The sequence below is a fragment of the Canis lupus genome, chromosome 15, assembly GCF_011100685.1.
Source record: "Canis lupus familiaris isolate Mischka breed German Shepherd chromosome 15, alternate assembly UU_Cfam_GSD_1.0, whole genome shotgun sequence".
Taxonomy (NCBI): domain Eukaryota; kingdom Metazoa; phylum Chordata; class Mammalia; order Carnivora; family Canidae; genus Canis; species Canis lupus.
Window position 1 is genome coordinate 42600151 of NC_049236.1, and position 16988 is coordinate 42617138.

General features: G+C 55.7%; 1 protein-coding gene across 4 annotated transcripts in view; it reads left to right on the plus strand.

Annotated features, from left to right (window-relative positions):
* STAB2 (stabilin 2) overlaps positions 1–16988 on the plus strand; it is a 140577-nt gene that overhangs the window by 118602 nt on the left and 4987 nt on the right. For 2 of the 4 annotated variants that reach the window (XM_038558865.1, XM_038558866.1), the window contains exons 56-67: positions 1172–1321; positions 2668–2772; positions 3723–3830; positions 4559–4752; positions 6278–6419; positions 9795–9928; positions 10990–11052; positions 11870–12035; positions 12173–12279; positions 14097–14216; positions 14681–14821; positions 16205–16312. In XM_038558865.1, coding sequence (XP_038414793.1) covers positions 1172–1321; positions 2668–2772; positions 3723–3830; positions 4559–4752; positions 6278–6419; positions 9795–9928; positions 10990–11052; positions 11870–12035; positions 12173–12279; positions 14097–14216; positions 14681–14821; positions 16205–16312 — 1538 coding nt within the window. Of the gene's footprint in view, positions 1–1171; positions 1322–2667; positions 2773–3722; positions 3831–4558; positions 4753–6277; positions 6420–9794; positions 9929–10989; positions 11053–11869; positions 12036–12172; positions 12280–14096; positions 14217–14680; positions 14822–16204; positions 16313–16988 lie in introns of those variants that run through there. The other 2 variants (XM_038558867.1, XR_005370723.1) reach the window with 2 other exon arrangements.

The following is a 16988-nucleotide window of genomic DNA, read 5'->3' on the forward strand; positions in this document are numbered from 1 at the left end:
GCATTGCTCCCAGTAAGGCCTCTAAGGAAAGGGCTGCAAGCAGTCATAGCTGTGCTTCTACTTCTTCCCGTGGCCATATGTTGATCTTTGCGGAGATTTCCGAAAGCCTAGATTGTCGCTGTGTTGCGACCTTGCTCCGGGTGGGAGCATAAGACGCTCGGCTCCGGGGCTGCCAACTCTCAGTTTCATTCCTGACGCTAGTGTGGGATCGATACCCGGTACCGGGTGAGTTCAGATGTTCAGAAGCGCACGTGCGCCGGAGCTGCGCTGACATGAGGCGAGGGCCACATCCCCGCCACCGGAGATGCTCCTCGCCCCTCCCACCCCGCCAGGAAAGGGCTCATCACAAAAGGATTCATGGGCCCATCCTGAAACCTTTGGGTCCGGACAGAACCTCTGGCTGGTGACACATGAACGGCCGCTGCACCACGACTATTGGGGTCCCTGTGATCTGCGCCTGTGTTTGTACCAAGCACGTTTACTGAGTGCCCCTCCCTTTATGTGGCAGCATTTAAACCTGCCAACGACCTCTGGGCGGTCGTCTATTGTTACCCCCATTTTACAGATAGAATATTGAGATGGAGAGAGGATCACCAGCAAGCAAGAGGCCCCACAGGGTGTCCCCAGACGCCCTGGTTTGAACCACGTGCACGCCACTCATTGTGGCGCCTCTGAGAAAATTCTGGGGCGATCCCTCAGTATCCACACTTCATCACCCAAGTGCGAAGTGATTGGCACCCCCCTTACGTGTGCTCAGTGCCTTATTCCCACAACGGTCTCAGTCACAGTGCGGTCTACACCCCCCTCCTCCTCCTCAGCTCAGGCTCAAGCTAAGAGGACTGATGCTCAAAGCAGGTCAGCCCCTATCTCCTCCAGTCCGCTGACCCCCAATCCCGTGCATGGTTCAGCGAGCACCCCACCACGCGGGGATCCAGCATGTACACCTAAGCTGGTCCTGCAGAGGCTGCTGGCCTGGCCTGCACGTCTGGTGACACTCGGTGCTGAGGAAAACAAATATTCAAAACTTCGTGGGATTACTCCTCTCAGGTTATGAGAAAAATGATCAGATTCAGATGGTCCTAAAGAAAAGGAAAAAAAAAAATACGCCCTCTCTGGGCTCCTTGACCCTGGCTGGGAGGCTTCTAGGTCAGCGCTGTCTCATCTCTTCCAGCCTGCCCTGGAGGCGCCGAAGCTCCCTGCAACAACCGTGGCGTCTGCCTGGATCAGTACTCAGGCATAGGGCAGTGTAGATGCAACACGGGCTTCAACGGGACGGCATGCGAGCTGTGCCTGCCGCGGAGGTTCGGGCCTGACTGCCAGCGTACGTGCCCCCATGCCACCCAGCCACACTGCTTGCCGCCTGACCCCTCCCCTCTTCCCCTGCCCCGGGTCTAGAGGTGCAAGGCCTGGCCCCTTAGCCACCCAAACAAGCCGCAACTCAGCCGCTGACTCGGTCCCGGGTAATACTGGCACCTCAGGGTTTGTAGTTCATGTTTGCAGAGCACTTAGCACGTGCCAGGCAGGTATATTTCCTCCCTTAATCCTCACGACTGCCCTTGGTGCTGGGCACAGTGGTCATCCGTACGTGCCAGCTGTGGATGATCGGGGGCAGGTGAGGGGCTCCAACGGCAGCTCTGCCCAAACCAGTGCAGTCGTGCTGGGAACGTTCTGTCCCTGTCCCTTCAGGAACCGGAGCGACCCGCTCCGTGGCTACAGAGCACTCAAAATGTGTGACCAGAAAATGGATTTCTACACTTTTAATTAGCTTCCATTTAAGTAGCCATGTATAGCAAGGGCTATACTTAGTACTTAGTACTTAGTACTTAGTACTGAGCAGTGCAGACCAGAGGAATGGCTTTTCCAGAAGAGAACCGAGCAGGTGCAAAGGCCGGGAGGCAGACGTGAGCGTGGCGTTTAAGGAGCAGCAGAGGCCAGGCTGGCTGCGCACTGTGGCAGTCTGAAGGCCACCAGGGCCAGGCTCCTAGGAGCACCCTGGCCAGAGCCAGCTTCTGTGTTCTCAGTGCGGTGGCCGCCGGCACAGGACTGCACCCGGGGGAGTGTGCTGAGCACTTTGGAAAGGCGCTGCCACGAGAACACACTGGGGCTGGTCGGGCAGGGAAGGGGAGGGCCGGGCGGGGAGGGGGCAGGCAGGGGACCATGGGGTGGAGTGGGGTGGGGCTAGGGGGGGAGGTGGGGGGCGGGGGGCTGCCGCCTCTGGGGGCCGGAGCGCAGCGCGGAGGTGAGAGCCACCGGCTGGGCCATCGTGCTCGAGGTGATGAAGGCAGAAAGCCCGGGTGCAAGTCCTGGAAGTTCTGTGGGGCCCAGGGACGGTTCCGCCCTCGTGCTGCTCCTTCCTGCCCCCTGCCCCCTCCCTCGGCGTCCCTGACACCCAGCGCGTGGGATCACGTGTCCAAACCCCCTCACTCGGGGACTGTAGCCCCACGACAGCAGGAACTCCAGGGCTTGGGGTCTTCCCAGTGAGCTCGGTGCCCCGTCGAGTCCGCCCCGTGGTAGCCACGAGCCCTTGGGTATGTCAGTTCTGGAACTTCTGGATGAATGAATGCTGGGAGGCCAGCTGCCCACGCAGCCGACAGGTGGCCCGGAGCAGGCTGGCGGGACTTGAACCCCCACCACCGCCAACTCACCGGGCTCGGGTTTGCCCCACAGCCTGCCGCTGCTCTGACCACGGACAGTGTGACGACGGCCCCACGGGCTCCGGGCGCTGCTTCTGCGAGGCGGGCTGGACAGGCCGCTTCTGCGACACCCAGACAGGTCAGTCACGGGCCAGCAGCCCAGCCCCGAGAGCATCCACGTGGGGTTGGCAGGGCTGAGCGACGCCTGGAAAGAACGGGAAGGCGGGTGCTTCCTTGCCCACAGGGGACAGATGGTCTGGGGGTGTGGCCCCAGGCCTCAGGAGGTGGGTCGTTAGGCAAACAGGCTGGAGAGGTTAATCTGAGACCCGCGGGGCCGGTGCACAGTGCTGCGCCACCACGGCCACCACGGAAGGAGCAGCCTCAGGCAGACACAGGACTGGGAGGATTGGTGGCTCAGGATCCCGTGCAGGCCCAGGTGTGTGCCCAGCGGCAGTTCTTGCATAGAAGATTCACGATAGTCTGCAGCCCGGGTGTGACCCCCTGATTGTGGAGTCACTAGACTAATGGCCCTGGGAACCTGCCCTCCACAGGGGGAGCTAGGAGGGTGGGAGGCAGTGCTGCAGCCTGCCTGGTGGCCCTGGGCGCCAACACCAGCTGCCATCCTCATTTTCCATCATGGCTCTCATCACCGCAGGCTGCACCCCTCCCGAACAGCCGGTTTCCCAAGCTGTCCCCTACAACCCAAGCCCTGTGTGGTGGTGGCGCATCCCGGCTATGGAGGCCAGCGCCCACCACAGACCCCGGGGCCAGGGGAGCACCACGGCATTCTTCCTTGGCCCGAAGCAACCTGAGACTCCTGAGCTAATCTGCCAAGAGTACTTTGTGGAGGAATGAATGCAGTTCTAACATGGGGACACCTTACGTTCTGACCTGGGTGACACTGTAGAGTTTGTGTGTGAACATGAAGGAGCAATCCTGGAACCTCAGAACCTCCAGGCTGGAGGAACTGGGGCAAGTCCCCCAGTCCTCCCACTTCTGAAACTCTGCGACTGGCCAGAGAGCCAGTCCCCATGCTCCCCGGGCCTCACACCACAGGCACGGCCCAAACAGCAACCCCTTCGTTTACAGCTGTGCCTCCAGCATGCATGCCTCCTTGCTCTGCTCATGCCACCTGCAGGGAAAACAACACGTGTGAGTGTAACCTGAATTACGAAGGGGACGGAATAACGTGCACAGGTAGGTCCTGTCGGTGCGTGTATGGGTTGGGGCAGGGTGGGAGCAGGGCGGCACCTGGTCACAGCACCTGGACCACGTGCTGAGCCTCCACTCCTGCCTGGGTTGCTGTCCCAACACCTACCATCTGTGGGATTACGTGTCCTTGGTGGCTTTGCTCATGCCTGACCTGCCCCCGCCAGCTCACTGTTCTGTAATCGCCGTGCACACTCAGAGTGATGTGCTTTATTTTACAGAGATTTGTGAAACTCTGGAAATAATTAAGCCTTTTAAAAATTTCAGAAAATATATTAAAGTATTAAAAAAACAATGGCTGGGTACCTGGGCGGCTCAGTGGTTGAGCATCTGCCTTCAGCTCAGGGCATGGTCCTGGAGGTCCTGAGACCGAGTCCCACATCGGGCTCCCTGCATGGAGCCTGCTTCTCCCTCTACCTGTGTCTCTGCCTCTTTCTGTGTCTCTCATGAATAAATAAATACAATCTTAAAATATAGAAACACCCAAACTCATTCAGCAAACCACTGCCAGAGTGTAGGCCAGGGGTATGTGAGAAAGGGCTCAGGTATGTGAGGATGTCAGCCACGGGACCCTGGTGTCACAGAGGTTAGCATAGGGCCTGTGGAGAAGGGTGCACTCACCTCCCAGTGCCCCCAAGCCCAGGCTGACCCCTACACTGTCTGAAGCCCGCATTCCCCCAACTGTGCCTACATGCACCCTCTCACTCTGTCCCCAGCTGTGAACTTCTGCAGACAGAACAATGGGGGCTGTGCCACGGTGGCCCAGTGTTCCCAGAAGGGCACAGAGGTGTCCTGCAGCTGTCAGAAAGGCTACAGAGGGGATGGCCGCAGCTGCACAGAGATAGACCCCTGCGCTGACGGCCTCAACGGTGGGTGTCACGAGCATGCCACCTGCAGGATGACCGGCCCGGTGAGTGTCTCCCTGGGGATATCTGGGAGCAGTGCTGGCCCAGCCCAACCACACGGCCCTTGGCCTCCAGCTCTGCGCCTTCCTCAACGTCGTTTCCCGCCCCACCCCCCCAAAGGCTACACCTTATTATGTCTGCAGACTCCGTGCCAAGCAGCATCCTCAGCAGAGAAGGGGCACGAGGGGGGAAACTGGGGAAATTACATGAAGTGTGTTGTTCCGTCCATAGTCATGTGCCACCATTCACTGTTTTGTGTTGACGAATGTGCCAGGGTCACATCACACGGGGAACCTGGTAAAGAGTGGATGGCAGCTCTTTCTGCTATCACGGCAACTCTTCTACAAATCTAGAATTATCCAAAGTAAAAAGGGTATTAAATCTAAAATGTCGTCAAGAAGTGGCAGGAAAAGTGCAGGTCTGGGCACCCACTCAAGTCTTTTTAGAGTGGGATCGGTGACCTGGTGCCCAGTCCGTCTGTTGGAAAGGGAAGATGGTGGAAGACGATGTGCATTATGGTCATAAGTGTGAACGCAGCATTACTGTGTGAGCCTTAGTGCCCCTCCTTACACTCTGGGGCCTGGGCTGCTACTTAACTTCTCTGAGTTTCCGTTTCCTCACTTGGCTAATTTGATTCAGCAAATGGTCACCAGGCACCTACTGTTGTGCTGCTGTCAGTGTCAGGGACATAGCAGCCCCAACATTTACAGCAGCAGTGTCCACAGCAGCCAGACTAAGGGGGGAGCCCAGGCGTCCATGGGCAGACGACAGATGTGGTCCATATACTCAGCCATCAGAAAGGGCGACGTCTTGCCATTTGCAGCAACGTGGATGGAACTGGAGGGTGTGATGTTGAGTGACATCAATCAGAGAAAAGACCTTGATCATATGGTCTCACTCATATGTGGAATTTAAGAAACAAAACAGAGGATCCTAGGGGAACGGGAGGGAAAATAAAATAAGATGAAATCAGAGAGGGAGACAAACCGTAAGAGACGCTTAACTCCAGGAAACAAACAGGGTCGCTGGAGGGGAGGTGGGGAGGGGGACGGGGTCACTGGGTGACAGGACTGAAGGGGGCACAGGATGTGATGAGCACTGGGTGTCATGTGCAACTGAGGAATCACTAAACTACCTCTGAAACTAATAATACACTATATGTTCATTAAATTGAATCTAAATAAAAAAATTTTAAGAACTTATGGAGGGAAGGGGCGATGCCCAGTGCAGAAACAGATGCACAGAATACTTCCAGAATGCACGGAGAGTCGGGAAGCGCATACAGTGGGCTCAAGTGATTGAAGGGCTGGGAGCTGCTTCACTTCCCAGGGCAGGGACATGTTTTCTGAAGACGTGACACCTGGGCTGCGCTGACGGTTCACCGGGAGCCTGTACCTTAACTGTTGCTAGACAGGCGGCACCTTTCCTGTGCTTCTGGGCGCCTCCCAGGCTGGCTGGTGACCCGTAGGGCACGCAAGGGTCCTGGGGTCCTAGGAACGGGGCCTCCCACCTACTCTTCTGTCCCCACAGGGCAAGCACAAGTGCGAATGTAAGAGTCACTACGTGGGAGACGGGATGGATTGCGAGCCAGAACAGCTGCCCCTCGACCGCTGTCTGCAGGACAACGGGCAGTGTCACGCAGATGCCAACTGTGCTGACCTCCACTTCCAGGGTCAGTGGGCTGGGGGCTGCTGGCCCAGAGCGCCCGGGCCTCAGGCTGGGGAGGGAATTGTTGCAAGAGCGAGAACAAAATTAAAAAGCCATGCCAAACAGCCCATGCCTTGTCCAGGGCCCAGGGCCCAGGAGGTGGCGGGCCTCGGTCTCAGGAACAGCTCAGAGCCGAGCCTGAGATGCAGGGGGAGCACAAACATCCTCCGTCATGCATTTTCCTAACCCCTGCTTCCCCCAGGCTGCTCAGCAACTATCGACTGCAGCTGCATCCCAGGAGCGCAGCTGGGTTTGAATAACAGGGGAAGCCATGTGACGATGCAATTTCTTAGCAGCTGTCTTGCTAATGCACCTTGACTGGCTTGTGTGGCTTTGTCCTCCAAGGACGGTCTGAACCCACAGGTGTCACAAAACTAAGACTCACAACACACAATAAAGAGCCAAATGGGACTTGCAGAGGTGCAGGTGAAGCTAACAGGAAATTCATCAGGGCCCAGAACATACCTGCGGCCAGGGAGGGAGAGACTGCAGAGGTTCAGACAGTGACTTGGGGCATCTCGTGTGCTGGTCCATCAGGGCCACAGTGGTCGGGGCTGGGCCGTGTTTTGGACGAGGCGACTCAGGTGAGGTGGTTCTTGCACACCTCAGGGATGACTACTGGGTCAACACCTGTCACACGCTCTTAGTCTGTTCGGGCTGCTGAACAGAGTGCCGCAGACCCCACAGCCTAACAACAGAAATGCATTTCTCTCCTTTTTGGAGTCTGGAAGTACCAGATGCAGGTGCCAGCGTATCTGGGTGAGGGCAGGCCCTCCTCTGTGCGGCAGGCCACTCTCCACCAGCCCTCACGCGGCAGAAGGGGCCAGGAAGCTCTGTGGGCTTCCATTAGGAGGGCACTGAGCTGGGACACCCAGCTGGCTCTGGCGGTACAGCAGCTGACTCCTGATGTCAGGGTTGTGAATGTGACCCCACGTAGGGTAGAGATCGCTTTAAAATACACACACGTGTACACCATGCAAGAGGGCTTTACCCCATTACATCATGGCCTCCCTATGCTCCCCCAGTACCAACACATTAGGAGCTAAGATTTCAACCCACGAATTTGGGGAGGACGCAGACAGGCAGTCCATGATGTGTGTCAAAGCCCAAGACACCTCATATCTCTTGGGATGAGCTTGAAGGAGCGTGAGCAAGGGAGATGCACAAGATAAGACCTGGTGCCCTTGCAAGGGGACTCCCAGTGTGGCCGAGGGCCTTCCTGGAACCACAAGGCAAGGACAGGTGAGTCCTGACACACAAGATGGCAGCTCACCTCCTGCTGATGGGTCAACTGGAATGAGGGGGAGAAGAACAGAAGATGCTGGGAGCAGGGACTTGGACAGATGGGTGTTTGCCTCTGCTCTCCTGACAGGTGGGAAGGAGCCAAGCACCCATCCACAGTGAATGGACGCATCCGCTGTGGCCCATCCACATGGTGGGGTGTGGCCCAGTCCGGAACCTGCATGAAAGCTGCAAACATCAGGCCCCGCGCAGCAAAGCAGACACAGCAGGGCAAACATTGTGGACTTGGACAGGGTACTTTGAATAGGCCAAGTGACAGAGACAGGAAGTGGAATAGAGGTGACTGGGGGCAGTGGGTGGGGGGGGAGACAGGGAGTCATGGTTTGACGGGGACCAAGTTTCTGTTTGCAGTGATGGAAAAACTCTAGAAACGGATGGTGGTGACGGCTGTGTGACATGGTCAGTCTACTGGGTGCCACTGGATGGCACACTTAACATGGACAAAAAGGACACTGTGCGTTCTGTATATTCACCACAGTTAAAAGGATTTTTTTAAAGAATGGTCAGAGATGGGAAAGATGTGTAGGGAAGCTGAGAGAGGGAGGCGTCTGAGAGGCCTGGGACTCAGGGGGAGACTCCCAGGACATCAGGGCAATGACCTCGCGGCAGCAGGGCCTTGACTAGGGAGAGGGTGGGCCTGGGGCACACAGGCCTGAGGGCGGGGTAGGGAATCACTCAGGTTTCCATCTCAGGAGAACAAGCCCAGGGCTGACTGGGCAGAAGCACAGGGAAGGGCACACGGTGTGACCTTTGACAGCTTGGCTGAGGACCTGTGTTCAAGGTGATGGTGAGGCGGCCATGCAGGGAGTCCCTAGGCCTCCCGGCTGTTGGGGGGTGGGACGCGTGGCCGCGACCGGAATGTTGATGGGTGAGTCCTTGCCTGGGAGTGTGGCGTCCAGAAAGTGCCAGGCTGCAGCTAAGGGCACAACCAGTCAGCCCGGCTGCCTGTTCCCAGGGCTGGCTCGCGGATGGGAAGCCGTTCAGCCCATCGTGATCTCGACCCCGAAGCACTGTGAAGCACTACCCACCCCCAACGGTAGCGCTGTTACCGTGGTACGTCCCCTCGAAGGCACTGTCGCAGACCACGTGGTCTTAGCAGGAAAATGAGGAAGCCCTCATTCCATCCTCCCTCACGCCGCTGTGCTGGCAGGACTGACATGGTTGCACAACCGTGCAGTCACTGCTGGGCGATAGGCAGCCATCTGGAACTTAGCTCTTTTTTTTTTTTTTTGGTGCAGAAAGTGACCTTTTAGTAGCAGTTGCTGATGAATGTGACAATGTGCACATATGACTTTGTTCTTGAACTCTTTCTGGTCTCTACATTTAGTTGTCTGCTACAAGAGATTTCAGCCAGGAAAAATATGATAAATCTTTGGATTTCTCAGGGGAGAAATGGCTACAAAACTATTTAAGGGCATAGTGGCTATCCGAAAACCAAGAGTCCTTGGCAAAAATGCTCCTTAAAGTATTTTTTCTTGGCTGTAAAATTCCCTAGAAGTATTCCATGATAAGTACTGAGGGGGAAATCATGTTGCCAGAGAAAATTTATGACATGGGGGAATAATCATGATATAATGTCACGTTTAAAAAAAGATTTCTAAAAACTCTACACACCGTATGCTGCCACGTTGATGTATGTGACAGGGAAATGTGTAGGTAAAAAGACTAGAAGAGTATGAAATTGTATCAAAATTAAAAGTTACCAAAAAAGAAAGTAAAAATTCGTTAGGGGAAGGGGAAGTACACCAAAGTGTTAGCCATGGAGTAGCGATTATTTTGCAGGAAAAAGATTATACGTGATTTTTGTTTATTTCTTTTCTTACCTTTGTGTGTTGCCCAAATTTCTGCAATCACATATGCTGGTTTTCTAATTCAAAAGAAATCAATCTCTCAAGTGATGTGCTTCGACATCCCGTGAAGGACCTGGCTCTCCGAGACACTCTGGGAGGCAGCTGGCCTTCGGCTCTGCTCATCCTTTGCCAGGAGCCCTGCCAACCGGGTGGGCTGACCTGGCAATTCCTCTCTTCCCCCCCTCTAGATGCCACCGTTGGCGTGTTCCACCTCCGCTCCCCACTGGGCCAGTACAAGCTCACCTTTGACAAAGCCAGAGAGGCCTGTGCCAACGAGGCTGCAAGCATGGCAACTTACAACCAGCTCTCCTACGCCCAGAAGGTGGTCCCTAGTTAGTCGGTCGGCACCAGGCAGGCAGGGTCTGCAGGGATGGGGTGCAGCCTCTTCTTAACACAAGGGAGACCTGGGCCTCTTTGGAGGGGACGAGGGTGGCCCTGGAAGCATGATGTCAATTGGTTACCTACATCGGGCATGTGCCATTGTCATGCTCTGTGCAGGTGCTTTGTTGGCAATACCGTCCATCCTTACAACGTCCATCCCTGGAAGTAGGAGTCACTCTCCCCATTTTATAAACAGGGCAGGTGAGGCTCTGAAAGGTTAAGTAATGTGCCCGAGGTCACCCAGACAAGAGGCCAAATGTAGCCCTTACTACAAAAGTCTGATCTCTGCCCTGATGTCCCACCACCAAGGTAGAAGCACAGACTGGGAGTGCCTGCCCCACAGCTAAAAGCCAGAAAGAGGTCCATAACCAGAGGCCTCGGATCTTCCTGACCCCACAAAACATCTGAGTGTCCCTCAAATGTCTGGAAGGACAGTGAAGGTCATAAATGGGGATTTTCCCAGCTCTCAGCTGCAACCAGGGAGGAGATGGAGCTCTAGCGAAGGCTGTGGTCTTGGCCCCTAAAACCAGAAGCCCTGCCTATTTGGAAGGCCCAGCACCTTGGAGTTACCTGCTAGCAATTGCCCAGTGGGCACAGAGGAGACTGTCTACCCAGTATGACTTCAGGACTGCTCCTCCAACCCCCTTACTATCCAGGCTCTGCCTTCCTTCAGACCTGACATTTCTTTACCAAGAAACAAAACCTTTGATGCCAGGACCCAGCATATTGGAGGGTCTGACTTTCACTGTCCTGCTTGCCGATTTTGTGCCCTTGATGAAGCCATGGAAACCTCTGTCCTACTCATATGCTTATATAGGACTAAGGTAATACAGCACAGTGACTGGTACACTCGGTTTTTACATTAAGAGCTCTGGAATAGACTGCTTGGGTTTGTATCTCAGCTTGCTGGCTGCGTGACTTTGAGCACATTACTTAACTCCTCTCTGCCTCAGTTGTATCAATTATATAATAGGGATTTTTATTTAAAGTTTCTATCTTTAGGGTTGGTGTGAGGGTTACAGACGCGGACATAGGAAAAGCCCTTACACCAGAACTTCACCCAGAGTAAGCTCTCAATAAGTATGACAAGGATGATGGTGATGGTGATCGTGATGGTGACGGTGATGATGATGATCATGGTGATGATGATGGTGGTGGTGATGGTGGTGATCATGATGATGGTGATCATGATGGTCATGGTGATGGTCATGATCATGGTGATAGTGATGATGATGGTGATGATCCAGTCATGGTGATGAACATGGTGATAGTGATAATGATGGTGATGGTGATGATCATGGTGATGATGGTGGTGATAGTGTGATCATGGTGATGGTGATAATGACGGTGATGATGATGGTGATTGTGGTAGTGATGGTGATGATCATGGTGCTAATGATGGTGATGGTGGTAGTGATGGTAATCATGGTAATGATGATGATGATGGTGGTGGTGGTGATGATGGTGTGGTGGTGGTAATGATGATGGTGATGGTGATGATCATAGTGATCATGGTGATCACAGTGATGATCATGGTGGTGATGATCAATTAGAGTTCTATTGATGCATAAGCAGAAGAATTTGCACCCAGGAGTAGATGGCCGAGAGTAAATATAATTCATGAGCAAACAGAAGAGAAATGAGTGTGAAGGACTTGGGCACCTATAAGAAAAGGTATCATTTCACCCATTCAGTGAATCAATCAAGAAAAATTTAGTGAACAGGTATCGTGTTCATGGTGTAGGGGTACCTGGGGCAAGATGAACCATACCCCAGGCTCTGTGGAGTGTAAGGTCCACTGGAAGAATCAGACAGGAACTAAAGGAGCCCACATCGCATATGCAACTGTCGCTGACCCATGGCCACGCATGTGTCCCCACAGGCCAGGTACCACCTGTGCTCAGCAGGCTGGCTGGAGAGTGGGCGGGTGGCCTACCCCACAGCCTACGCTTCCCAGAATTGTGGCTCTGGCGTCGTTGGAATCATTGACTATGGACAAAGGAACAACAAAAGTGAAACGTGGGATGTCTTCTGCTATCGGATGAAAGGTAACTGCCCTGGGCACCCTTGGGACTGCCAGCCAAGCAGCTGCTGAGCCGTCCTCAGCCTGGGCAGCACCCTCAGGGGGAGCCGGAGTGGCCCAGGCCTCCGCTCACCGGGCTGGCACCGCGCCCCTGCCTTCCAGACGTGAACTGCACCTGCAAGGCGGGCTACGTGGGAGACGGCTTCTCGTGCAGTGGGAATCTGCTGCAGGTCCTGACATCCTTCCCCTCGCTGACCAACTTCCTCATGGTACATACCTACTTTGCGTCGGGGAAGGAGGGTTTGCGTCGGGGCCATTATTGTAGACGCGAGTGCTTAGAAGAAGCCCCGGGCGCCATCTGGCTAAGAGCATGGGTAGCGAGCCACACCGCCTGGATGTGAAGCTTGGCTTTGCCACTTACCTGCCACACCACAAGTTCCTGTCCTCAGTTTCCCCAGTCATAGGGAGGGACTAGCATCGCTGCGAGGATGAAATGAGCTACTTGGACCTGTGGCTAGCACGCAGAATGGCCACGTGGCCACCACTGGCATCCAGAGCAGCTTAAGCTCCCTGTTCGCAAGCAGGGTGGGCACAGGCAGCCAAGCTGTGGCCAGCAGATTGTGGGCCACTTCCCAGCATGCAGGCAATCTGCGCTTAGCGCTGCACTTAGAGCCGCTGCAGTGCTGTACACATCAGGGCCGTGAGGAGAGAGGAGAGGCCTGCAGCCAGGGGAGGCTGTGGTGCGGGCCAAGGGCCTGAGCTGACAACAGTCACTAGAACAAGAGTAACATTTATTGGGCATTTTTTTTGCACTGTGCACGCATGAACCCATCAGAGCACTTATAACTCCGTTTACACAGTGTCAGTTCCCCAAGGGGAAGGACCTTCTCCACCAATGGCTGGCATTTAGCAGGCACTCAATAAATACTTGTTACGAGGGAGCAATCCCCATGTGACTTTATGAGGTCACTTACACTATTAATCCCATTTTGTAGGTAAAGAAACTGAGGCTGACCCAGGTTGAGGGCACAGCCATGGAGAAAAGACAGGGTGCAAGTATGCGCTTGCAGGATTAGGGTGGAATTAAACCCAGGACTCCAAGATTATGAGTCTCTATCCACAGACCACAAGTATCCCTGTAACTGTTCTGAGATTCAGGGTCACCACAAACACAGTGAAGACCAGCACATAAGCCAGTGGCTCTGTGGTGTGGGAGCTTGGCTTGTGACAGCTCCCAGAAAAAGGGTCCTAACAAAATCCACTGGCCATGTGCTCTTCAGCACATTAAGGAACTTCTCTGGGCTTCAGGAGCTCTGTCCGCATGGCAACAGAGTTGAACTGGGCAGTAAGGTTTCTCAAGATGTTTCAGCAAGTATTTATTGAGCACTTACTACGTGCATGAGCTACGTGCATGAGCTACGTGCACAGAACAGACACAGAATAAACAACAGAATGAATGAGTAGACAGTACTGGAAGCTAGGAGGTGACCATGTATATGTGGGGACAGGGGAGGGGAAGGGGGGCAGGGTTCTCGACTTGCAGAGTGACACGGGGCAGTCCTGGTGAGGAGACGACATTTGAGGAAGGCGTCAAGGGAGGCAGGGGAGTGAACCATGCAGACACGGGGCCAGAACATTCCAGGTGAAGGAGAGAGGGTTAAGGGTGGACGGCAAGTGCGTGCTGCACACACTTGTGTGTGGGCTTGGAGGGCAGCAAGGGGGCCGGTGCGGCTGCAGCCCCGTGAGGGGGGCACAGCCAGATGTTCGGGGCGACCGGGCAAGGGTGCTCATGCGCCAGTCTTTGTGAGGCCTTTAGTGTTCCCGTGGTGAGTGCAGGCCAACGGGAGGCTCACATGACGGGCTACAGTGCTATGTGGTCCATGCTGCGGCTGCAACTCGGGGCCAGAGGGTCCACGGAGGAGAGGAAGAATGCCCCCAAAACTCCCCCATGGGGTGCCGAAAACAACAAGATGGGAGGTGGCTGGAGTAGGCAGGGTCAGGAACCTTCTGGAATGGGTGGTGGGGCAACTGTGTGCAACCCCCAGCCAGCCCTTGCCCCCTACTGACGGCACTCTCTCCCCCCCAGGACGTGCTGGCCTATTCCAACAGCTCAGCCAGGGGCCGGGCGTTCCTAAAACTCCTGACAGACCCGTCCCTCCGCAGCACCCTGTTCGCCCCTCACAACAGCGGGCTGGGGGGAAACCAGGTGAGGCGGGCTCCTGGGGCACCGCGGTGTTAGGGACCTGCCCACCTGCTCGCCTCCCACCACCCCCGCCAGCTCCCAGGGCAGTGCAGTGTTAGGGACCTGCTCGCCCGCACTCTCCGAGCTCCGGCCTGGGCATGTGGCCAAGCCCTGGGCGGGGGGAGTGCCCAGAGGCCATGGCATGGGCAGGTGGGGGGCAGCTGCTGGGTGCACGGAGGGCGGGCCACCCCACAGCCGGCTGCCCCTACCGCTGCCCCGGCCCCCCTGGCTGAGAGGGCAGGGGCTCCACCGCTGCTGCCCGCACTCACCAACATGCCCAGCCACACAGCCGGAGACAAGCGCGAGGTTCCTTTCTCCACGCTGATGCACAAAACCAAGGCCCAAGAAGTCATTTCTTTTTCTGTGTCATCTTCATTGTTAAAAATAAACCTGCCCGGCTTCACCACCCTGTTGCTCGCTTCTGTCAGTCGCTGTCTGGGCGGGACATTGAGCACCATCTTGCCAACATCAGCATGTTTTTCTACAACGACCTTGTCAACGGTACCGTCCTGCAGACCAAGCTGGGAAGCCAGCTGCTCATCACCTCCCGCCGCGACCAGCAACAACCGGTAAGAAAAATGCCCTGGGTTTACTGGCACGGGAGACAATGCATGCAAAGCTCTTAGCATGCAGGAGGTGCGTAGTAGATGGCAACTATTATAACAAACTCCACACATGCAGTCAGGTTAGCGCACGGTGCTGACCAGTGGGCAGCCTGCGCCCCATGGGGAGCACACCCCGAGGGACTGCCAGCCCCGGAACTTATCAAGGTCAATGAGGAACTTTCCATGAAGCCATTTTTATTTTTTTTATTTTTTTTTAATTTATTTATGATAGTCACACAGAGAGAGAGAGAGAGAGAGAGAGAGTCAGAGACATAGGCAGAGGGAGAAGCAGGCTCCATGCACCGGGAGCCCGACGTGGGATTCGATCCCAGGTCTCCAGGATCGCGCCCTGGGCCAAAGGCAGGAGCTAAACCGCTGTGCCACCCAGGGATCCCCATGAAGCCATTTTTAAAGCTGACTGTCCGTCTCTGCTTCACGGTGGTGGTGGTGGTGGTGGTGGTGCTGTCGGTGAGGACAGTGACGGTGACAGTGATGGTGAGCATGCTGATGACAGAGGTGGTGGTGGTGGTGGTGGTGGTGATGCTGTTGGTGAGGACAGTGATGGTGACGGTGGTGGTGACAGTGATGGTGAGGGTGCTAATGACAAGAGACGGTGGTGGTGGCAGCGGTGGTGACCATGCCAACCACGATGTCAGAATCCTAGGCACTGGGAGAATCCAGTGACCAACGCGTGTGGCATGTGAAAATAATGTGTGACCCGCAGCCAGTGCCAGATGAGTGTTGTTTCTTAATATTGACCCGATTAATTACTTTCTATTGAAGATTCATGGTTCAGACCAGTGTTTCTCCAATTATAAAGTACACTTGAGTCCCCTAGAGACTTGCTGAAATGGCGACTGTAACTCAGCCCAAGGAGCTTGAGAGCTCAGGTTCTGCACGTCTGTGAGCTCTCAGGTGGCACCGACATCCCCGAGACGGGAGAGTACACACTCATTAGCAGGGGATTAGATCACTTAAAAATCTGTTTTCTGACAGCCCAGGGTGGTGTTCTGAGCAATAGACCTGACGTCTGGAGGCTCACGGTTTGCCCTTTGGTACCTGCGTACCTCGGACAAACCGTTTCCTTCTGGACTCTCACCCGGTGGACAAGCGGGTAGGACAGGGCGGGCCTTGGGGTCCCCACAGCTCTTGGATCTGCTTTGTCGCCCGTGGGCCATGACTCTGTTCTGGGCCATCCAGATGGGGAGCAGAAGCCCTGTGCTGCGGTAAGGACAGGCTGGAGCCCCATCCTGGGCCTCAAGAAACAGAGCCACTTCCTTCTGGGGGGCCCTGTGGGGGAGGATGCCAATGGCTTGGAGCTCCAGCAGCCCCGCTCTTGCTTCCCAGGAGACCAGGTTTGTGGATGGGAGAGCCATTCTGCAGTGGGACGTCTTTGCCTCCAACGGGATCATTCATGTCATTTCCAGGCCCTTAAAAGCACCCCCCACTCCACTGGTGAGTATCCAGGGCTCCTGGGGGGGGTGTCATGTCCTCCCCCAAGCAGCAGGCAGTAGCTGGAAGCCCTCTCCTCCAGACACTGGGGGTGGGGGTGTCCATCCATCTCCCCTGCCCAAGCAGCAGGCCGTAGCTAGGAGCCCTCTCCTCTCCTCTGGACACTGGGGGGATGTCCATGTCCCCCCCCCAAGGAGCAAGCCATAACTAAGAGCCCTCTCCTCTCCTCTGGACACTGGGGGGTAGGGGGCTTCCATATCCACCCCCCCCCCCCAGCAGCAGGCCATAGGTGGAAGCCCTCTCCTCTCCTCTGGCCACTGGGGGGCCTCCCACACCTGCAGCAGGGCAGCAGGCCTCGGCTGTTAGGCCCTGTTCCTCCCACCCCTGCTCCTCTACGTTAGCAGCACAGCTCCGGCCACTGTCAGTACCTGTAGAGTGAAAGGGCCACAGAGACGCCACCAGCAGGGGAGCGAGGAACCCCAGCTCTGGCCTGGCCCCTCCACATCGCCAGCCATGCACCCCTGGACAAATCCCACAGCATCTCTTAGCCCCATTTTTCTCATCTGCAAAACGGGCGTTCTCATGCCTACCCCTGGGTTCTTGGGAGGACCCGAGTCCATAAGCAGGACGAGGACAGTACCTGGCACGGTCGAGCGAGCGTAGCCGGGCTGGTGGTGGT